At 40.7% G+C, this 24,846-nt stretch overlaps 1 protein-coding gene across 5 annotated transcripts in view; it reads right to left on the bottom strand.

Moving 5' to 3' along the window:
* Gsk3b (glycogen synthase kinase 3 beta) overlaps positions 1–24,846 on the bottom strand; it is a 149,207-nt gene that overhangs the window by 48,478 nt on the left and 75,883 nt on the right. For all 5 annotated transcript variants that reach the window (XM_060370382.1, XM_021648578.2, XM_021648577.2 and 2 more), the window contains exons 4-7: positions 15,197–15,307; positions 11,970–12,100; positions 8,293–8,399; positions 5,574–5,671 (exon numbers count right to left, since the gene is read on the bottom strand). In XM_060370382.1, coding sequence (XP_060226365.1) covers positions 5,574–5,671; positions 8,293–8,399; positions 11,970–12,100; positions 15,197–15,307 — 447 coding nt within the window. The remainder of the gene's footprint in view (positions 1–5,573; positions 5,672–8,292; positions 8,400–11,969; positions 12,101–15,196; positions 15,308–24,846) is intronic.

The raw sequence follows: 24,846 nt of genomic DNA, 5'->3' as shown, positions 1-24,846 counted from the left end.
GAAGTTAAACAATCAAACAAAACAAAACCACAGCAATCTGGGAAGAAAAAAATTTACAGGTTTGAAGTCAGAAAATAAAAGCAAGAAGTGGGTGGGAGAATCAATCAAAACAGCTCCAGAAATGAAAGATGACAGATTTAGTACATAAGAACATTGAATTAGCTATTATAAAAGAATGAAGACACGTGTGGAAATTTACACTTACTACAGTGTGTAAAATTTAAAGTTGACTAGAGGGAGATAAACAGCAAACTAGACACAACAGAAGAAATCTCTGAAAGGAAAAATCGTAAGAGAAACAAACCTGAAGCACAGAAGGAAAAGATGAAAAAAAAAACACTTCACATTCTTTACTCAAGATGCTTGAACCCCTATAGTTTTGCTTCATACTTTTTGGACTTTATGATATGAGTAATATATAAGATATCCTAGATATAAGACAAAGATTAAACAAACAAATTCTCTTACATCTCCTATGCAACTTATCTAAGCTGAAGATAATTTTTTAAAGATTTCCAGTGTCCCTGCATTTTTACTGCAAACAATTGCATGACGTCAGTGTGGTATTTGTGGCATCATGTTGGTGCTAAAGCAACTTCAGATTTTCAACATTTTGTATTTCCTATGTTTGGAGTAAGAATGCTGTAGATATAAATGTGTTTTTGTTTTGGTCCCAGGTGTGGGATGTGGGTCTAATTCAGATGGTCCACAGCAGCAGACTATTCGCCTCATGCGGGCTCTGGGAGGAGCTCTTTGCCAGCTGCAGATAGTTTAAATCTGAGGACTCTGGAGAGAGAAGAAATGCCAGAGCCCAGAGAGTGGAGAGGAGAAAGAACAAGCTGCTCCTGCTTCCCCCTTGCTGCTCCTGGTTGCTGTTGTGAGACAAGAAGTTGAAGATCTACTGAAATGAGGATTGGACTGGCTCCAAGGAACCCGATGACCCTAACCAGCAGGAAACAGCTAAGAAAGAACTGCAACCCATCTCCCACTAACCCTTTCTCTCTCCTACATGGTGTTGGGGTGTTGGAAGGAACTGGGGTGGAGTAGGGAGAAAAAGAAACATAAATAAAAAGTTTTTTTAAAGTATGCCAACCTCATTCATATATATATGAATGAGTATTTGCACATATATATGAATATATGTGAATCTGTATATATATGTGTGTGTATGTGTATACATATACATATATACATAGGAATATATGTGCAAATATGTGTGTGTCTGAGAGAAGAGTGAAGGATTGGAGGTAAAAAGAATAGAGCAAATACAAAGAAAAAAACTATTTGAAAAACAACAAACTAAAAAAATTTTCTCTAATTGGCTAAATACCATGGATGACTCACAATCTAAGGCACTCAAGGAACCTCAACTACCATAAACAATAATGTCATGTCAAGTCACAATAGACTGGTAAGTCATTACAAGGAAACGCATGGGCTTATTAAGGGTAAGTGGGAAAAGGTGGGGCTTTTAACTGAGCAAGGAGGATAATACAGAAGAGGGCAGAGGGAGAACTAAATAACACGAAGGATGGTAACAAAATATTTGCAAAATTAAACAAAAGGGGTGGCAGGGGCTTGGCTCAATAGTTCGGAGCACTTGATGCTCTTAAGAGGACTGGGTTCAATTCCCAGCACCCACATGGCAGCTCACAATCATCCATAACTCCAGTCCTAGGGGATCCAAAACCCTGTTCTTCTGTTGGCGGACAACAGGCATGTGCATGGTGCAAACAGATATGCAGGCAAAACACTCATATGGAGGTAGAAGAGATACTGCGTGCATACCGTAAAGGACGAAAAGATACGGATGACCGACACTCGGTTGTATGTGAGGTAGTATGTTGTTGTTATTAGTTAAAAACAGACCATTTTAAAGAGCTGTGCTTTCAATCCTAGGACAACCTCTAAACAACGAAACGAGGAAATACAGCTATAAAAGCCATCACAATTAATCCTTGCTGTCAGGTTCACAGAATTTACTATAACCAAAGTAACTATAACACTATAACACATCTCTAGGTGTCTACATGAAGATTCCGTGAGCTGGGGTGCTGGACGAAGTATGAAGAAGAAAGCAGGCTTCTTTGAACAATAGCAGTCATTGTTCTCTGCTTCCTGGCTACCTCAGGCTTCTGCTACCATGTCTTCCATGTCTACTTATTTCTGGATTTCTTCTTCTTCTTTTTTTTTTTTATTACTTAATATTGAGTCTCTCTCTAGTCCTAAAAGTTTTATGCACTATTCTCTAGGCATGGCACTCACGGTCCTAGTTAGCTTTCATTACCAACCTGATGCAGCCTCCAGTCACCTGAGACGGAGGGCTCCACCAAGGAACTGCCTGAATGAGAGTGGCTTGTGCGGATGTCTCTGGGGTGCGGCCCTGACTGTCACCTGAAGTGGGAGGACCCAGCCCACTGGGGGTGGCACCACTCGCCGGGCAGGAGGTCCTGAGCTGTGTAAGACACCTCGTTAAGTGAGGATCTGCCAGGGAATCACCAAGCAGCACTCTTCCACTTCCTGGTTGTGGATGCGTTTCCTGGTTCCTATGTGCCGAGTTAGCAAGCAGGCTTGTCACCAAGTTCCTGTCCTGACTTTCCTCAGTGATGGAATGGGACCTGGAAGTGTGAGCCAAATAAATTCCTTTCCCCAGAGAAACTTTTGGTCAGACTGGTTTTTTGTTTGTTTGTTTTAATCACAGAAACAGAAAGGAAGCTACAAATATTCACACAGTATAAGAGGAAGAGAAAATAATTCAAAATCATCACTCAAGTGGAAGTAAAATTGTAATGGAGTTTATGACCTGACAAAAATATCTTTTCTTTTTGTCCATCATTCTATAACATCAAAAAGATGGGTAGAAAGATTCAAAGAATCTAGAATCCATCTGCTATATCCCTTTGGGATGTTTGTTCACCCCTTAATCAAAATCATTTTCTCTGGATCTGGTCCACATTTCTTAACAGTATTTTTTTTTTTTTTTTTTTTACCTACTAGTTACAAATTGAGTCCCATATGGAAAACATCAAAACAGAAACTGAATTGCTATCTCCAAATAAATAAACACCAAAGCAAAGATCTTTGAAAAGCTCCGAGAAAGGTGATTGTTCCATAGCTTTAAAAAAATTAATTTTCTTATTTTTTTGAGATTATAGTTGTATCATCTCCCCCTACCTTTTCCTCTTCCCAAGCCCTCCCCTTTCAAATTCATGCCCTTGTTCTTCAACTGCTGTTGCACACATGCACACACATACACTGCTCAGTCTGCACAATGTTTGTTACTTGTATGTATAGACGGTCGGAGACGACCATTTGGGCTGGGTACCAATTAAGTGTGCTCTTCCCTGGAGAAGACTACTTCTCCCTCTCTCAGAATTCCTTAGTTGGATGTACTTCCTAATCCAGGGTTGAGGTCTTCTGCACTTCCCTCCATGGCTGCCTAAAAGTGACTTGAATGAGGACTACACCAATAGTCATGGCCAGGAGGTGTTAGTTGCTTTTCTATGGCTCATCACCAGGGGGCACCAAACTTCACCAATGGCGACGCACAGGCAGCCTGTGTTGTTTAAAGCTATGGTGGAGTAAAGAAGCCACTCCTCTACTTAAAAGTCTGCAAGGGCCTTTAACCCCCTACAATAGGGGGTTAACAGCGGTGCCCACTGTCCACAGCTCTACATCCCTTTTTCCTGGTATACTCATATTCTACAAACCTTGTCTTTCACATCCACAAGCTGCAAATAAACATTACAGATCTGACTTCGGGTAACTAGCATATTACCTTCCTCTTTAAATAGTGGGTGCATTTCCATGTTGGAAGATGCAGCTCAATGGTTCCTTTTCTATAAAGTAGCCTTTCCAGATAGTACCACTCCCAACAGAAATCAAGCCTTTGCACAACACTCGGCTGAGATATCATCGCTCCCCTCTACTGGCCCTGGCTGTTTCCTTCCAACCTACCTTTGAGCTCCTTCAGTTCAAGATTCTGGGCACAATTCCAAAACAGAATCCTTTGCTAACTTAATACATTGTAAGACCTTTTTAAAATGGTAAGTGGTGTGCTGGCTAGTTTTATATCAACTTGAAACAGGCTAGTGTCATTTGGGAAGATGTAATCTCAATTCAGAAAATACCTCCATAAGATTAGACTAGCCTGTAGAGAAGTCTATCATACATTTTCCATGACTGACATGGGAGGGCCAGCGCATTGTGGGTGGTGCTTCCACTAGGCTGCTCAAGCCATGAGGAGCAAGACGGTAAGCTCCTCCATAGCCCCTGCTTCAGTCCCTGCCTTTAGAATCCTGCCTTGAGTTCCTGCCCTGACTTCCCTCAGTGATGGAATGTGACCTGAGAACTGTAAGATGAAATAAAACACATCATCCATTTACTCAATGATGAACACAGGCTGGGTTCACGTGCTGGTTACTCCAAATGATGCTGCAATGAACACGGCAGAGTACAGCTTCCACATAATCAAGTGTCTGGGATATATACTCTCGGGAGAAGGGACTTGATCACATTGTAATTCAATTTTTCATCTTCTAAGGAACATCCAAGTATGTTCTTTATGTCTGTACTAATTCACATTTCCACTAACTGTATAAATGTTCTCTTCTCTCTTTGAAGAGCTAAACACTATAGTTTTTTGGTAATACCACAGGCCAGTATTCCTTTGTTTTTCTTGTATGTACTATATAAATATACCTATATATACACACACATATATATGTATGCTTTTGTGTGCTTGTCCATGGAGGCCCAGGTAGGTAGGTATCCATCATCATCCTTGATCACTACCCTACTCTATTCCCTTAAGCAGGGTCTCATATATATATATGTATATGTATATGTGTGTGTGTGTGTGTGTTTAAATGAGCACTGTCTAATAAATACTGAACAGTATTTCGTACACTTTGAAAAGCCTTCAACAAGATTGCTTTGCATCTTAGCAATTAAAGGTACTGGCTGCTCTTCCAAGAGGATCCTGGTTTGATTCCCAGGATCCATGTGGCAGCTTACAATGAACTGTAACCCCAGTTAGAGGATTCAAGGGATCTAACAGCCTCTTCCAGCCTCTGAGAGTACCATGTATGTAATGCACAAAGGTACATGCAGGGGAAAAAAAACAATCTTAAAAGACCCCCCCCCCAAAGTTTAGGGGTTTTTTTTTCCACCTTGCTCTATACCACAGCTTGATAAATGACCTACAGTCCCTTTCCCCTCTTTCATCCTTTTGTGTGCTTGTCCATGGAGGCCCAGGTAGGTAGGTATCCATCACCATCCTTGATCACTACCCTACTCTATTCACTTAAGCAGGGTCTCAAGCAAACCCGGAGCTGGCTGCTCTGGCTACTCTTCCTGGGCAGAGTGCTCTGGGGCAATCTTGGTGGGAATGCCACACCCAGACAACACGCACATGGGTTTCTGGGGGTCCAAAGTTTGTCCTCAGGCTTGCACGGCGAGGGCTCTAATTTCTGAATCACTTCCCCAGCCTCCTTTCCCACTGTTTGGTTTGTTTGTTTTTGGTGTATATGTATAAGGTTTTTTGGTTCAAAAGTGCAATTCAACCATCTCACCTTGATTATTTCCACCAACTGATCCACACCACTGTCCCCAGGAAATATTGGTTGTCCTAGCAACAACTCAGCCAACACACAGCCTGCAGACCACACATCTGAAGAAAAAAACAAAAGGTTTGTAACACTATAATCTGAGGTGAAATGTACATTTTATTTCAATCACATAGTATTGATTATATCCAAATACGAAAATAATTTAGTAAAAAATCAGTGATGGTTTCATTCCAAATATTGTTAAAAGTTTTCATAAAAGTATTCATATAATTGAACCCTTTTTTATTTTTTAGTATTTTAAGTATTCATCTTTTATAAATATATTTTGTGTATGAGAGGAAGAGTCAGACACAGAGACACAGAGACATAGAGACAGAGACTGACTCACTATGTAGCCCTGGGTTGGCTGGAATTCACAAGAGATCTGCCAGCCTCTGCTCCTTGTGTACCGGGTCTAAAGGCGTGTCTAAAGGCCACCACCCAACTCTTCTAAATCTCACATAGCAGTAAGAGCAAGGTTATGGAGATATAGCTCGTCCATGAAGAAGACTTACTGCTCTCGCCGAGAACCTAGTACAAGTCCCAGCACCCACATGATGGCGCACAACCATCCTAAGAGATTTGACACCCTCTCTTGAGCTCCTCAGGCACGAAGTATGCATGTGACACGCATACATACATGTAGGCAAAATACTTAACACACATAAACTTAAAAAAATTAAAAAGCAAGCATCTTAGATCCAAAAATGGGACAAATCCATTTTTTCTATAATGTATCAGAAGATTTGGTTTTGACTATTTTAGAACCAAACTGTCTGTATTTTTCTATTTTAGCTGACCCTGGCACAACTCAATCCAGTATCTTGTGTGTATGTGTGTATGTATGTATACACACACATACACACACACATAATATAATGTGTACCAAACAAATAAAACACTGACCAATTATAATATCCAATGCCATTACCAAGGAAAGGGCTAAAGTTTTGCTCTTGGAGACAGCTGAGTTAATAAACATACTAAGAATGTCACCTTTCATTCCTATAGCACTTCAGCAACATTTCACTCCTCAGAGCAACTATGAAGAGCAGGCATGATGCCCACTTTACAGGTCGGAATTCAGTTACAAGCCCCGACACTGAGTGGGGAGAACAATCTTCGCAGCACTTCTCACTTGTGCGTTCACATACGCCACTACAGCCACGGTAAGACACAGCACCTCACACACTACACTCTCACCTCTTGGGAAGCGGATTTCCTTAACTGTGGGCTGGAGAGCGCTAGGGGTCCTGGGCATCTTCAGAGGTCCTAGAGAGTAAAGCTACTTCCACAAAACTTTACACTGTCAGGAATACTAACAGAATGACCTGATGTGTAAAAGCATCAGACTCTTGGCATGAATGAAAAAAATGCTTTGGCATATTGCCCTTTCTGAAAACAAAAAGAATAATGTGCTTCTGTTCATATCAGGACAAAAATAATGTACTAAATTAGCCACACACCCCCATTACTATGGGGTTTTTCTTTTCCCCTAGGCGGGAAGGGGGCAGTTTAATATGTATGCTTTCACTTTTATTTAGGACTGAAGAGTTCTTGTCAGAAACAACACGAGGGGCTTGGAAGGTGGCTTTTGGGAAAGAGCTTTCTCACAGGCATTAGGACCTAAGTCTGATGTCCAGCCTCAAGCATAAGCATCAGGATAAGGATGAGCCTGCAACCCCAACACTAGAGGACAAAGATGAGGTGAGGACAAGGATGCTTTCTCAGCCTCACCCGTCAGCCAGTCTAGCCAAATCAGTGAGGTCCAGGGTCATTGAAAGACCCTGTCTCAAAAAATATAGTGGAGAGTCATAGAGGAAGGCACCTGATGTCAACCTCAGCTCCTCACCCCACACACAATTAATATATGAAATAAAGTAATTGTCTCTTATCAAAACCTAGCTTAAGCTTTTATCTCTCTATTCAGACCCAGCAGGCCATGTCTTTGTGCTGACACAGCAATTGTACTAGAACAGATAAGAAGACCAGGTCAACAAAGACTTCAGCATTAGACATCTCCTGTGAAGCTTTTAAACAACCAGTGGGTTTAGATGAATTAAGTTGACCAAAAATTAAGTGATAGATCATTATAGCGGTTCAAAAAATAGTACTGCTCTATCAATTACAGTATTACATTTTAAAAGTAACATTACTAATTAACAAATTCTCTAAGTAGAGATTAGCTCAGAATAAATATTTCAGGAGAACTAGAAAACTAGCACAGAACCCTTAAGATAGCTCAGCAGATAAAATTCTTTCAGTGCACGCCTGATGGCCTGAGAGTAAACTCAGAACCTATAGAACGGGGGAAGGAGGTGACAGTCTCCAGAAAGCTGTCCGCTGGCCTTCACATGCATGCCATGCCACAGCTCTTCCTCCCATGCATCTCCACCTCCTTAGTTTTTTTTTTTTTTTTTTAAGTTATAGTACTTACACTTTATTTGAATCTTTAGGGCCAAAACAAAATACATTAAAGCAACTACAAATGTAAAATAATACTTTTCTAATTATACTAAAAAGCATACCACAAAGTATAATGTAAACTCTAAAACATGGAAAAAAATAATTCTCTTTATTTCTGCAAAAGTGTATCACAGCCATGCCGTTTGCACACTGGAGAAATGATGAGTACAGGGTAGAGTGACCAGGCCCAAGCACTGTACTCAGGTGCAGTACTTACCGATACTAGACGTGTAATCAGTGGCTCCAAAGATCAACTCTGGCGCCCTATAGTACCGAGAACAGATATATGAAACATTGGGCTCTCCTCGGACCAGCTGCTTTGCACTGATGAAAAAATAAAAATAAAAAGCAATCTTTAAATCTGTACCATAGGGAAACAAATACTCTTACATTCACACACCTCATATTTATCTAAACCTCCCAAGATTGCAATAATGCAACACACTTTTTTAACTGTTTCCAACAAAAGACATACACAATTTTATCAAATTGACATGAAAAAAGTGGTTTTTAAAATGAGCATTTGTCAAGAGTTACCTAAGGAACAAAGATTAAAAATTACAAAAGGATACATATGTTGGTTTTTTTTCTAGTTTTCTGTCTCCTAAATTCTACTTCTGAACTATAGAAATGACTGACAGACATGGTGGTATCCACCTTTAATTCCAGCATTCGAGATGCAGAGACAGATGAGACTCTGTATGGTGAACGCCAGCCTGTTTTGCAGTGAGAGTTCTAGGTCAGCCAGGGCTACCCAGTGATACTCTGTCTCAAAAATAATAAATTAAATAAAGTGTATGGATAAAGGAAAGGAAGTTAAAAGTTATCATTCTTTTAACTTAAAAGGATGATAGTAAATCAGAATAAGTGAATAAATTAATACTCCTCATCTACATACCTTAAAGGTGGGGGGAACTGGCCAAGAAAATGTTATATTTGGATTTCTGGCTCAGGTTATGTAAGCCCTGATGCATTCTGTGTAAACCTCAGTATGCATCCACATTCTAGTCAATGCAGTTCAACTTTAAGGGAAAAAACATCACTCAGAACTGATCAACTCTATCTCTGCGGTGCTAAGCTTAGAGTATCACAACTTTCCTCCTAAAGTTTTTACAGTATACACATTAAGATGAATCACAGTTAATATTTAAGTCTCTCAAGATAACTCCATCCCAAGTAAGCAGGCCACTCTAGGAGCTGTTCCCACAGTAGTAGCAGACACAGGAAATAAGAACATGCAACAAAATCCAACAGAAAAAAAGCAAAAAGATAGAAACTCTAGGGTAAAGGTACAGGAGGCAGAGATGCAGACAGGTGAAAATGGTTGTGCAATCTTAAAGTCTAGGTTTCCTTCCCCCTTGATTTACTTTTAGTCAATGATAACTCTAAACTTAATTCATGGTCCCTTCATTTCCACTTTAAAAATTTAACCTTCTTGGGCCCACATTAAACAATTTGATATATTTACAAAAGTAAGGTTTAAAACTGTGAGAAAATCAAGAAACTTGATTAGCTTTCAGCCCACTTGATGATAGCATTTTCTATTTTCAGAAGTGCATTTTGGGGGCTTGGGATAAAGTTCCTTGACAAAGCAGCCGCCTAGGATGTGGAGTTGAAGTTCCAGTTCCCAAACAAACAAAGAGCAGGACACGGTGGCCCACTACTTAAATCTCAGCACTCTAACTGGAGGCAGAGGCAATGAGTTTCTAGGACAGTCAGGGCTACATCGAGAAACCCTGTCTCAAACACAAAACAAACAAGGTACATTTTTAATGGAGAAAACAGTCTTAAAATAGAAATTTCACAATAAGTGAAAATTACATAACCACAGCTTTCCCAGCCTGTATGCTCTACCCTCATTACAAATGAAGCTGCCTTTTTGCTTTGCAGGTAAAAAGTTCTGAGTCTCTGCCTTGTCTCAGCTAATTTGGTCCTTAGGCACCCCATCTAGCCTTTCAGCTACTGCCAGACCCTGTTTCACCTAGTTAAAAACTGATGAGAGAATAAGACTCTTGTTATGTTTCTGCACCCTAGTAACTAAGGGCATGAAGTGTCTCCGAAGTCCTACCTCAGAGCTGTCAAGAATGAGCTATTTTCGCACCTGTGAAAGCTCCCTTTCCAATTTATTAGAACAAAGCTACTTTACATCCCAAAGAATCCCAGTGCCGGCAGTGCTCTGTCATGGTGCTGAGGACAGAAACCCTGCTGCATTCCGTGGCTCTTACTTGGCAATCACTCCCCACAGTAACAAAACGCATCTGATTTCATACATGAAATAAGCAGCAGTGCCTCATTTCCACTTTCAAATAAAAGCTTTAGGTGCACAGATTTGCCAGATCCACAGCCTACAAAGTGAGTGACGCCTGGGATAGGGTCTGTAATTAGGAATTGCAAAACAGCACTGGTTTGAAAGAACATGCAGAGTGAGACTAAGTGAACTTATTGACAGTACCCCCTACACCTGTGGAAAACATATCTGCTGTTAAACCCCACAGTTTAATCTGCAGTGTGGCGCAGAAGTCTATATAAAGAGGCAGGAATACAGATATCAGCAGGTATGAGTCACTGTATAATCTGTGGTGATAAACTGAAAAAGAAGGATTTCTAACAAGGATGAAGAAACATTAGGCTGGAGAGAATCAAGGAGTAAAGACAAATGGCTCAGAGCAAAGAGGAGAGAAGAGTTACCACTGGTGGCTGTGGCAGAATGGAAGGAGGAGTATGAGGAGCTGTCCTGTGGGGGTACAGGCTTGACTGCATGTTGGGAGGCTTATACCACTGACTACAGAAAGAGAAAGCACAAGGTTTTTACTACTAAGTATCGGTGTATTAGCAAGAAATTGGTTTTACAAAGCAAACTTGTTAAAATATGCAAAAAGGGAGAAAGAATACAAGTTTAAAGAATAGAGAAAAATACTGCTTTCTCAGGATTTTATCTCACTCCTGAAATGAAGTGTAAAGTTAAAATACGCACATAAATGCATAGTAACTTAATTTATTTGTAATGAAAATGGTGCATATATACATATTACATAAACTCAAACAGTACCAAAAAACAATCAATGAGAATGCAAGTTTCCCAAGTACATAATAATCCCAACATTGGGTCCCAGGTACTCATGTATGAGATATTACATAGTGATTCAGAAATAAGCCATGTTTATGCATGCATTTGTTTGTATACAAACAGTCACATCAGTGATTACAAAACAAAAGCATACCATGCATACAGTACTGACTCGGCAGCAGCTTTCTTTTTGCACAGGGTCTCACTATATGGCTTAGCTCAGCCTCAAACTAATCATCCCCCACATCTTAGTCTACTGAGCCCTTGGATTATCAGTAGTGTCACCACAGCCATCAAGCCGAAATGTTAGCACTCTGGCACTGCTGTGGAGGTCAATGGACAACTTGCAAAACCAAGTAAGTCCCAGGGATCAAAACACAGTGAGCCTTGATAGCAAGTACCTTGCCCAACTGAGCCCTCTCGCCTGCCCCCGCCTTTTCTCACTTAGTACTTCCTAGACATCATTCTCTGCCAGATCAGACAGCTCTCATTTTCTCCCTCAGTGGCACATAGAACAGTGTTCATATAGATCATAATTTATTTGGACATTTTATTGCTATTAGATATTACAATGCTATACTAAAAAAAAAAATCTCTAAACATGTACATGGCAATATTCCTCAGAAGTTAACTGTAGGATGAAAGGTACACATTTATTATTCTGATCAACATTATCAAAACATCCTTACAAGGAGCTCCACTGGTTTACAGTCCCTGAATGAAGGATTACAGGGCTTAGGCTACCATTGTTCATTATCAATACATTTCACAGAGCATGAGGAAAGGGGGGCATGAAGGAAGGGAAGTGAGTAAAAAAACTAGCTCACCTTCCAAAGTCACAGAGTTTTAATACAGCTGTATCAGGATCCAACAAGAGGTTCTGTGGTTTAATATCTCGATGGCAGATTCCAAAGGAATGGATATAGGCTAAACTTCTGAACAGCTGATACATATACAACTGGAATAAAGAACAGACATTAATTCAATACTTCTGGTTTCAAACATATCTGAATCATGTAGTAAATAACATTTCCAGCAAAGTGTGTAAGGTGTTGATGACTATTAGTACAGTTTCAGGTTATTTCTATTTAAGTTAGGAAATTAAGGTATCACTAAGCATGTATTTGTGCTACCCTTTAGTAATTTACAAAAGCATCCAGGTGTGGAACATGGCAGCACACAACTGAGTCAGGGGGATTCCAAATGCAAAGCCCAGATGTGGCGGCACACAACTGAGGCAGGAAAATTCTCCGTTAAGGCCTACCTGGGCAACACCTCACGCTGCGGAGGGGTGCAGCTAAGGAGGAGAGCACTTGCCTACACGCATAGTCCTGGGCTCCATCCCCTTCACACACTTTACTCCAGCCAGCTGGATACATTTTTTTCACTTAACACAGATGCAGAGCTCAGGAGCTAGGCTAATTATTCTTCCTAGGGCCTCGGCTGTAAAAGCACAGTCACTGTCACTTTTAGAATCATTTATTTTTCTGAAATGTTAGCTCCTAAAATCATGGATAGAGGCCTAGGAAAACTCACAGGTACAGAAAGAAATCTAATTAATTGCCTATTGAGACAGCAGTAACTCTGCTGGTAAGTAGTATTAATATACTTTAATGTCCTCGGAACAATGTAGACTTCCAATGTCACTGAAAGACAGATGCCTAGGAAGATCTCTGAGTGCAAGTATCACTTGGTCTACAAAGTGAGCTCCAGGACAGCTAGAGTTAAACAGAAAAGCCCTGTTTCAAAATACACAGACAAACAGACACACGGCTGCCTCACTACTGACACCACTGTGACAGTAAATCGTAGTTGCCAGCTTGACAGTACTTCAAACAGCCATGAAAACAGATTTGGCCATGTCTTTAAGGGCGTTTCTAGACTGAGAAGGGAAAACCCATCCTAAACGTGGGCCGCACTGGACTCAATAAAAGAAAGAGAGCTCATGCACCATATCCTCTCTGGATGTGGCCAGCTGCCCCACGCTCCCTCACCATGCCTTCCTCCCATGATGCTCTACGTCCTCTACAATGACTGAGCCAAAAATAGACCCTTCCTTCCTTGAGTTGCCTTTGCCTGGAATTTTGTCAGAGCAAGCCTGGCCTTGATTGTGTCATCTTCCTGTCTTACTCCAAAATGTTAAGATTATAGACATGTGCCACCTTATCCAGCCTGACTCACTTTAAATTGTTTCTGAGCTCTACTCCCCAGTTAGTAGCATGGAAATAATTTCTGTAATGATTCAAATAAAAAATGTTATTGTCTAATAAAAAATAAAAAGATACTGTCTTTTTAGACTATATTGCTAAGGATGGGCGTTATTTAAGCTAACATGAAGTCTACTTTCCTTCAGAGGTGTGAGGAAAACTGCTAAGCTGGACATGTTAGCAGTACATGATCAAAGTTAATTTAAAACAAGCTACAACAGTTAAAGCCTTCTTCAAAGTGAAGCACGAAAAAAATGTGTACATAAGATCTTCAATGTCAGCATTTTGGATTAAATTAGAAGTAAAGCATTTAGGTAGCTATTAATCTTTATAAAAGGCTTTGTGATTCTATTATTATATCATTGTTCATTTATAGAATCAATTTGTAAGTTCTAAAGCTTACTCTAGGAGCATAACTCATTACCACCAACAAATGATCTATAACCAAGTGACTTCATAAGCATCAATTTACCAAAGCAAAGAGTCAACTGTTTCACAGTATTAATATTTAGATTAACAAGTCAATGAAAGACATTTTCTCTCCCCTCACCAAAAAAAAATGTTTATAGTTAATCTAAAGATATCTCCTCTATTGCTGCTCTTTTCATTTTGCTTTTAAAAGTTAAGTTTAAGGATGAAATGAGATTTGCGTATTTTTTTGCTTTGTTCTTCTTTGTAAAACTGCACTTATATGAAAGTTGAAAGACTTCCTGCACTACAGTGAGCAAAAGAAAACAGCAGCAAAAACAACTCTGTATACTAGACACCATCCCAAGGCTACACGCATGATTTCACTTCATCCTTACAATAACTTCATGTAAACATTTCTCATTACTCATTTAGGAAAGAGTAACCTGGCCGATATCACCTTGTAATAATCTACAGTGGCCTGGGTAATTGATTAGTCCTCTTTTAACTATAATATCTTTATTTTGCCAAATTAAAAGGTTTTGTTTAGTTTATCTTATTTGTATGACTGGTTTGCCTGTATAAGGGTACACATACATACACACGAACAAACCACTCATAAAATAAAGTATCTTTGCTAGTTTGTGGTGGTGCAAATCTTTATTCCCAGCCCTCAGTAAGGCAGGCAGTGATCTGAGTTCAAAGCTAGCCTAATCTACATAGTAAGACCATGTCTTCAGTGGGTTCCTGTTTTGGTGTGTAGCACGATGAAGACACTGAAAACTAAAACGATGCCATGGGGTTGGTTAAGAGTAGTTGCTGTACAAACATGAAAATTCCATCTTGAATCTCCAGTACCCATGTACAAAGTTGTACTAGGCGCAGTGCCTGCCAGTCACTGCAGCTTTGGGTGGGAAGGGAGACCCGGAAAATCACAAACTATGAGCTTATCTAAGGTTCAGGAAGAGATCTCTTCTGGCATCCTCCCTTGGCCTTCCGCTGTGCACACCTCCCCAGCCTGCACTACACACACAGAGGTATGGAAAACACAATTAAAATCCATTGCTGTGATTGCTTTACTACCTTGTATCAGAATATCTATTTCAATTAATTTATCTCATGTGCCTATGTGTACGTGTACATGAAGTGTGTAAGGCAGGCACACATGGCCCAGCATGCATGTGGAGAACGAGAGGACAACTTAATGGAGCCGGTTCTCTTCCACCTTTATGTAGGTTCTAGGAATAGAACTCAAGGCACCAGGCTTGCACTGCAAGCACCTTTATCTGCTGCAGAGCAGTGAAAGCTTTAAAAAGGTTTTAAAACCACTTAAGAACTTAACAAAGTCTAATTTGCTGCCGAGGGAGCTGAAATACCCCCCCCACCCCCAAGGCCCATGTTAAAGGCTGTGAACTGGAAACTGCCCCACTGTTACATACCTTGACATAGATCACAGGGAGTGTTTGTTTGGCTCGACTGTAGTGTCTGGCCACTCTGTACACTGTTTCCGGAACGTAGTCCAGCACCAGGTTAAGGTAGACCTCATCTTTCTGTAAGGTTTTTAAGAATGAAAGAACAAAAAGCAGATTAGAGACTGACCTTAAGCATTCAAATTAGAGCAATTCTCTATACATGCACTCACTGAGATTTTTAAAGAAAAGCTTCATATGGTTAACTCGAATCACACAAAGTTACTTTTGGACACAAGCAGGACTGCCCAAGTGCATCTAGCATACTTTACAATCCCAGTGTGGTTAGGCTCCTCATCATGTGCATAGCAGGTGCTATGACAGCACATCATTTATCATAGTCTTATTGTTATTTTCTAGGCTGAAAAATCAATGTCTCTAATCCTATCAAGGATGATGGCTTAAAGACAGTGTTGAGTCAAAAGAACTCAGACTGCCGGCTCTGCTACCAACTCGTGCATGTAAGCGACTATCTGCCTTGGCTTCTGTTCAACCCATAGAAAAGGCTGAGCTACATAGTCTTCGAAATGCTTTAGCCTCCACATAAATATTTTGTTTGCCTGACCAGACTAAAATTTATAGATCACTAATGTGTGAAACAAAACTTATGGCAATGAGATCATACCCACAAGCTTATCAACTGGTCTCGAGTATAAGTTTCTCTTTTTAGCAGCATAATAAAGGCAGGGGTTTAATGTCAGTCAAGAGTGAGAAAGGAGTTACAGTCAAATAGGAAAGAGGACACTGCATTAGCCACACTCTGGTCTCTGAGTAGCACTGGATAGGTAAACTGAGGCAGAAAAGTGAAGGTAAGGATTACTGTTGGCTACTGAGTGCTGACACTGCGGGTGAATACTCACGATCCCACCTATCAAACCCAAGGGAAGGACTTCAGTGTCAGCATTTATGGTGCATGTGCTACAGGTCAAAGCTGTGACAGGAGAGGAGGGAGGGTGCAGGTACAAAGTTACCCAAGTGTAACTCATTCCTTTAGTCAAACTAAGACCAGGTGTAGTTTCTTTTCTCACCTAGGGAAGTATGAAACCAACACAGAGAGAACTGTAGTCAAGCTATGAGTTCAAAGTACTCCACAGAGCTCAAGAAACCTTTTTGTTATCTTCCCCTTTGAAGGTCTTCCTCCTTCCATAGCCAACTGGAAGACTAAGGCTTGTCACTCTTACCAGCACAGGGCTAAGCAACAATGATAACAGCCTGCTGGTTATCTTTATAAACGAAGTTTAACTACAACACAGCTATACCCCACCGATTGAACACTGTCCTTGGCTACTTTGGGATTAAGATGAGAGTCAAGTGGCTGTGACAGTGACCAGGTGGCCTGCACACTTGAAGTACTAAGGAAAACGTGTGCTTTTCATAACTCCGGTGCCGTTCAGCTTTATACACAGTCCGGCTAACTCAAAAGCAGCAGCGGCTACAAAGAAACCTCAATCATGTTGACTGACCTCATATTAAAAGCATCGTCAATAAGCTAAGCTGGGGTTGAAATGAGGAGAGAGAGAGATTCTATCTTGCTTTTAATACCTAAGGTCCCCATTAAGAACTTCGCATTTGGGTAAGGGTGGTACATGTCAGCACTAGCTTAGATCCCGGTACTAGCCAGGTAGATCCAGAAGGATAGCTGCAAGTTCTGATCTACAAAGTGAATCCAGGACAGCCAGGGCTACACAGAGAGAGCCTGCCTTAAAAGGGGGGGAGGAGGAGAGAGGATAAGGGCTGGAGAAATGGCTCAGTCATTAAAAGCAGTGTCTGCTCTTCCAGAGGATCTGGGTTCAATTCCAGCACCTACATGGCAGCTCACAACTGTCTGTAACTACAAGTTCCAAGCTCACAAAGGAATACATGCAGGCAAAAACACCAATGCACATTGAATGAATAAGATTTGGGGTTTAGGCTGAACGTGATGGTGCATGCCTTTAATCCCAGGAGGTGGAGCTCTGTAAGGCCAAGCCAGTCATGGCTAAACAGTGAGTGCCTGACTTGAAAGGAGTGGGGAAAAATGAGGATACATGGTGGGGGTTCCTAGGCTCCAAAGTGAGCATATAGCACAGAAGAAACAAAAAGAAGTTGATTTATTAATTCTGACCAGATAGCTCCCATGTTTGCTCTTACAAAACTTGTGGTGAAAGAGAGGGGGAAAGTTGCTGTGCGTGACTCAAAGCAAGGCATTGCCAATGCAAAATCATGGCAGGGCTCCTTGTTCTGCACTTTTACTGGTTAAAAGAGATAAATACCTTTGCATATTGAGAAGCTAGGATTAAAACTGTAAGGGAAAACTAGTGAAACAGGGTTCTAGTAGTACAGCAGTTCTCAATCCACCTCCCAACCCCCAATGACTCATATACTAAACAGTGCTGGGAGGTTCTGAAAACATTAGCAAGTAGACCAAGATGGAGGAAGCAGGTCACTGAGGCATATGCCTCATCCCTGCTTCCTTGCAGGCCATTGCACATCATCAATGCCTTTAGTCCATCTCCAAAAGTCTCCACTGCTGTAACACTTCTAACACTGTTCCAGGTTCCAAATCCAGCCTCCTGAGCCTCAGACCACAGTATGAGCAACAAGCCCTGTGAAATCAAAAGCAAATTCCATTCTCTTAATACACAATAGTGGGACAGGCAAAGGTTACAGTTCTGTCCCAAAGGGGAAGAATAGCAGAAAACCAAACAAGGATGAGATTAAGTTTTAGCCCTAGGATATTCATGACCTCTCCTTCCATCATACCTCTCCACAATGGTATTTTCAGACTGTTAAAGGCCTTATCAAAACTAACAACATTATCAAAACCTCTTAAATTACGAGTTGAAATAATTTAAATTGTTTTCCTCATATATTTTTGTCATGCCAGTGTTTTGAGAGCTAACACCATGTATGATTTCATTTATTAGAGGTTTGAAGAAGCAAACCTCCACAATGCCTACAATGGAATGGTTAAGTGACAAATGTAAAGGTATAGCCAGACTATGTAATACAAAGAGGAACAGTAGACTGTAAATCAGTGTATGACCTAACTGAATGCATTTATAAACAATTCACAAAATGTGCTAACCCAATAAAAGCACGGGGAGGCAGATCCGACAGTCAGCCTGCAATCTCTCATTCTAACCACCCACGTAAAACGGACAACACTAACAAGAATGGCTTAAAATAGAAGACCGAGGATGGACTGAAAGGCTGCTAACAGTTCAAACTGACAATTTAACGAGGTAGAAAGCCTTATAATGGAGGAATCAACGAGGTGTTCCTCATGAAACACATGAGACTCAGCAGAAGTGCTGTGTTCAGACCGATACAGACAGTCCACTCTGCTCTGTACAGTCTAGGCCTCATTACAAATACTGACAAAAAAAAAAAAGTCCCTTTCTAGGCAGCAGTTTAACAAAGTAGTATGCATCAAAGGGAAATAAAATGTCTACTAGAGGGTCAATACTCCGTTTATTATACTATAAGAAACATGGAAGCTTAAAAAAGTTTTCCTTACATTTAAATATTTTAATATAAATAACCACAGTATTAACCCCTGAAGTGAGAGTATTCAATTGCAGAAAACATGTAGAGAAAGAGTGATATTTCACATTCTCAAAGTAGTTTGTACTTTTTAAAAATTGTTTCTTTTCGAGGTTCCTGCAAAGATTTTTCAGGTGACTCATATATATGACGGTATTTCAAAAAGAAAGAAGGGTCAGGATTCTCCACTTCTGGCACTTGTAATTTTCTGAAACTCAGGTTTACTGTAACTTCAAAACTCCTGTGAGTTGCCAGAAAAGTCAGCAATTGGATGTAAGCTAAAGTTGATGACAGAAATACACACAAAGGATACAGCTTCAAATGCAGCTCACCAGCACAAGAAAGAGCCGACCTGCTGCTGCCGGGACTCCAGCCCTGCCTTAGGATCTGTTGCTAGAGCCCTCTCCTACGGCGTGGATCTTGCTGAAAAACTGACAACACAGCGTGTAATTTATGGAGCACTTCTCCACAGTGGCTCAGTTCCCTGTTCATCACTACTCCCTGATCACCAACATTCGGTCCTCCGTGGATGGCAAGTTCAAGCTCTATCACTTGGAGCTTTAAATGGTATGGCTTAACACCATTTAACAGCAGCAGCAGAGGGACAGGGGCAGACTGCAGCTTATCATTGTAAAACAGATAGCAATAAAATGGTCCTCTGCCCAGATGACTTGTGAGGTCAAAGAAATAAAACAGCTTGAGGCCGAAGCTTTGAATAGACATGATATCATTCTAAAATGTTCATGGGAAGCAAAGCAACAATTCAGAGCTTAGTAATAAGATAGCCAAACCAGCATTATGGCAGCCCTGCATTCTCAGAATTGGTGTTGGAAATTTAGTTGGCAAAAAACAAAAAAAACAAACAAAAAAAAAACAAAAAGCACACCTGTCTATTAATAAAAAGAGAGAGATTGAGAAAAAAAAATCAATTTGATTACATAAAAACATCACACTATTCAAAATCAAAACAGAAACACACAGACCATGCCCAAAGTGATCATTCTGGGGAATGATCAGGAAATGGCATTGCTAAGTCATGGTAGGTTCTGTGTAGCTTCCCTTTTGCCTCAGTGTATTAACTCACTGGGGAAAGCAATGTCCACTGTACATGACAAAGGACTAAATAATTTGTTTTTATTTAAAGTATTGACTTACAGACAATAAGAGAACACAAATATTGAAACTGAAGAAACATGGAAAGATACTCAACTTCACTTATAATTACAGTAACAAAATAAAAATACAAGCTACAGTTTTTCACTTCTCAAGGAGAAAGGTAAATCCAATTTGAGAAAATTAGGTATTAGAAAAGATCACTGCCTGATATACACCACCACACGCCCTAAGTCTAAACTCATGGAACCTTCTGAGAAGTCAGTGAGTTAATACACTGAGGCAAAAGGGAAGCTACACAGAACCTACCATGACTTAGCAATGCCATTTCCTGGGACTGTTCACTAAAACTATTGTGTGCCTACGTGTATGGTACTTTTATGTATAAGCAAGATGACATTTATGAAGAGTAAGGAATTAAAAACAATCTACATGCCTTGTGATGTAGCTTTCTAATGCTGAGATGAAGTCTACCAGCAAAAGCAATTCGGGGAAGAAAGCCATATTTCTCTTACAGACCTCGGGTCACAGTCCATCACTGAGGGAAGTCAGGGCGGAACTCAAGGCAGGAGACTGAAGGCAGCAGGTGAAGCAGCAGCCCTGGAGGAACCCTGCTTACTAGCTCGCTCAGTTTGTTTTCTTAGACGCTCTGCGACCCAGGGCCAGCACCACACACACATGGACTGAGCCATCCTGCAGCAATCTTCAATCAAGAAAATGCCCTACATTTTTGTGGTTGTTCTGTCTATCTATCTGCCTATCTGCCTATCTACCTACCTACCTATCCAACCACCCTCTCAAATAGGTCTCTAGTTTTAAAAAGTTGGTTTCTCATAGCTCAGGCTGGCCTTGAACCCTCAGGTTTATCCCAGCATGTCCTTGAACTCCTGATCTTTCCACCTCCTGAGTACTAAAAGATTGCAGGTATGTGTTACCATGTAATTTTGTGTTTATGTACCTAGATATTTATACAATTACCAACAAAATGAAAATTTATTACCAACAAAATGAAAATTTAAGAATCAAGAATAGGTAGCTGGAAAAGAACAAATGCCTTATGAAATGAATCTGTATCTGAAACTGTTATTTATGAAGTCTTACTTAAGGTTTTCACTTCTTCCATAAAACATGACTAAAACGTACTTGGGGAGGAATGAGTTGAGTTTATTTCATCTAATGGCTCTCAGGTCCTTCTCTATCACTGAGGGAAATCAGGGCAGGAACTCAAGGCAGGAAACTGACGCAGAGACCATGGATGAATGCTGCTTACCCACTTTTATGGCTTGTTCTGTCTGCTTTCTTACACAACGAAGGACTACTTACCCAGTGTTGGAATTACCCAGAGTGGGCTGGGCCATTCCACATCAATCATTAATTAAGAAAATGACCACAGACTTGCCTGTAGGCCAGTCTTATAAGGGCATTTTCCTCAATGGAGAGTCCCTCTTCCCCAGTGACTCTAACTTGTATCAGGCTCACAGAAAATTAACCAACACATGTCATTAACTATATATTTTTTTTAACAATTTATTTAATTTTACTTTTTGTACATTAATGTGAAAGTGTCAGACCCCTTGGACCTGGAGTTTCAGACAGTTGTGAGCTCCCATGTGGGTGCTGGGAATTGAACCCAAGTCCTTTAGAAGAGCAGACAGTGTTTTTAACCACTGAGCCATCTTTCCAGCCCCATTAACTATATTTTTAAAAATCTGAGTAACTTTTAATCACACTAGACTGATTTTTCTAAGTACCAAAGCTTGTAACATTGTCCCACTCCTTGGAGCACTGATACAAGTAATTTTTTTTTAAAGAAAAGTCTCAGAAATACCTTAAAAGATCGTAACACTTTAAAAAGAAAGTGTTTATGTTATTTTCTTTGATAACTTAAAATATTTTGTTATGTTTTACACTGTGTTAGTATAGAGCTATTAATTTGCCGTGCTTGCTTTTTTAATATGATGCACCACTACCATTAGTTTTCAGTCTTTGCCACTGGAGCCACTACAGTTGCCAGCCTCTACTTTTTACTCAGCTTTTGAATTTCTCAAAGCAGTACAAGAGCAATAAGTAGCAAGTCACGAGGAGGTTAGGGAGAAAGGAAGAAAAGTAGGATTCTGGGACAGTGAGCTTAGAATCTTAGGATATTTTGTTCCTCAAATGATGAACACCTAACTGGAAAAGTGATTTAGGATACGGAAACTATCCTAAGGATATATACAGGAAATAAAAAAGCACAGTTAAATTCTGCTAAACCTCAGTAAGCCAATTAGGATGTGATATCAGAGCAACAATGGACTGCTGACTAGATAAAGCAGTATAAATCCAGAGCAGTGACAAGAAGAAAAAGAACAGGCCTGTAGAACACCACATATTGACAGAGGGTCAATTCACCAGGGTAAGCTATCTACACATATGTACAACAAAAGACAGAGCCACAAACATCTGAAGGAAACACTGATGTAAAGGAGAGGAAAAAGAGTTGCACAATGCTGGAAACCATAATATACCATTTTACAATGCGCAGCCACACGCACTCAACACTTTACCCTAAGCAGCTGTATATACATTCTTCTCAAGCATGTGTAGGAAATTACACATGACAGACCACAGCAAGCCACAGAGCGAACTTCAGTAAGGTTAAAAAGAGTGAAAACATGGGAAATACCTTCTCTAGCCACAATGGACACTAGCCCTCAAGGACAGGAGGAGGGCTGGTGAGATGGCTCAGCTGGTAAGGAAGGTGCTTGCCACCCAGTCTCCTGACCTGAATTCAATCCTGGAACACATGGTGGAAGGAGAGAACTGACTCCCACAAGTTGTCCTCTGACCGATATACTCTTGCTATGGTGCATGCATACACGCACACACACACAACACTGTAGGCTAGAGTGGCTAGAATGCTTGCCAAACAATCTTGAGGAACTGAGTTCAGGTCCCACATGAAAGCCAGGCAAGACTAGCGGAACCTGTAACATCAGTTTGGGGACAGGGGTCATGAGGATCCCAGGGACTTGCTGCTCAGCTAGTCTAGCCTAAAAGTTGGGTCCTGGGTTCAGTGAGTCAGCCTGCCTTAAAAAGTCAGGTGGAAAAACAATTGAGGCCCCACACCTGCACACATAGGCAAACATTCATAGGCATAGCACATGAGAAAGATGACTTCACTGGGTACAGTAACTCGTTCATGTAACCCAGGTGCTTGGGAGTTTGAGGCAGGAAGACTACTGTCAGCTCCCAGCCAGCCTAGCTATAGAATAAGACAGCTCAGAAAGGAAAGAGAGAGAGGAGAGAGAGAGAGAAAGAGAGAGAAGAGAGAGAGAAAGAAAGAAAGAAAGAAAGAAAGAAAGAAAAAAAGAAAAAAAGAAAAAAGAGAAAGAAAAGGAAAGTGAGTGGGGAGGGGAAGGAGAGTAAAAAGGAAAGAGAAAGAAAAAAGACAAGAGATCTCACAGGAACCACAGTCCTGATCCCTAACCTGACTAACTCCTTCTAGTTACAGTAGCTAGCATTTCCCTAGTTACAAGCAGAGTTGATTGCCAAGAAAAAGGGTCTCTAAAGCAGCTTAGTATCCAAGTGGCTTCCCTAGTAAGGGGTACAGGGACTGTCTCTGGCATGAACTCTGTGGCTAGCTCTTTGACCTCCCCACCCCTGTGGGAGGAGCAGCCTAGTTAGACCACAGAGGAGGACATTGCAGCCAGTCCTGGTGAGACCTGATAAGCTAGGGTCAGATAGAAGGGGAGGAGGACCTCCCCCATCAGTGGACTTAGAGAGGGGCAGGGAGGAGATGAGGGAGGGAGGGTATGATTGGGAGGGAATGAAGGAGGGGGCTACAGCTGGGATACAAAGTAAATAAACTGTAATTAATATAAAAAATAAAAATTTAATTTAAAAAGAAAGCTGTGATCTTCAGGCTAGAGACATGGCTTGCAGAAGAAAAGACACTGGCTGTCTTACAAGAGGACCCAGGTTTCACTAGCAAGTACCTACATGGTGGGTAGCTCAAGTCTTCTTTAATGCCAGCTCTGGGTGATATGATGCCCTCTTCTGGCCTCCCACTGAAATGCATGCAGATGATACACAGACACCCACAGACATAAAACAAAAATAAATCTTGCTGGGTGGTGGTGGCACACACCTGTAATCCCAGCACTCAGGGAGACAAAGGCAGGCGCATCTCTGTGAGTTCGAGGCTAGCCAGGGATACACGAGAAACCCTGTCTCAAAAAAAAAAAATCTTTAAATTTGATCATTAAAAATATTTAAATCCTAATTAAACTCTATCCAGAACTAAAATGCACTTACAGACAAAAATTAAGGTATGAGATTAGTAACAACTCAAAGATTAAAAGTAACTTGGTCAAGAGTAGTACTAAATAAAACAGCTCAAGAGAACCATATACAAATCCACAAATGACACACCAGAGCAAATGTTAATAAGATCAATGTTTAGTAAGGTTCAATATAACTAGGTATACAACCATGTAAGGATGGACATACGGAATAAGATATTAGAACTGAAGTCAACAGTAAGAATGGTGGCAGACAAGGTTTTTTGTTAACTTTCCAAAATGGACTGATAAAAAGCCCAGCGATGACAGTGGTTAAGAGCACTGGATGCCCTTCTAGAGGATCCAAGCCTGGCTCCCAGTATTCACATGGTGGCTCACAACCATCTCTAACTCCAGTTCCAGATGAGTCGACGCCCTCCTCTTCTCGCTCCCACAAGCACTGCACACCAATGGTACACAGATATACAAGTGAAACACCCATAGACATATACAAAATCTCAAAACAAAACCAAAACTGGACCCTGAGTAACAGGATACTGAGAAAGAATAAGAAATATTCAAGCCAGATAGGGAATCTACACAAAGATTTAGAAAGAACTGAAAAACAAAGGTGGGGGGGGGCAGAGGCAAATTAAACCTAACAAAAGGAAAGTCTAGACACCAAGAAAACTGAATTCATTCAGATTCCACAAGAAAGAT

The sequence above is a fragment of the Meriones unguiculatus genome, chromosome 17 (genome assembly GCF_030254825.1).
Source record: "Meriones unguiculatus strain TT.TT164.6M chromosome 17, Bangor_MerUng_6.1, whole genome shotgun sequence".
In the NCBI taxonomy this organism is placed as follows: Eukaryota; Metazoa; Chordata; class Mammalia; order Rodentia; family Muridae; genus Meriones; species Meriones unguiculatus.
Note: the sequence above shows the minus strand (reverse complement) of the source record. Positions and strands in the feature narration are given on the sequence as shown.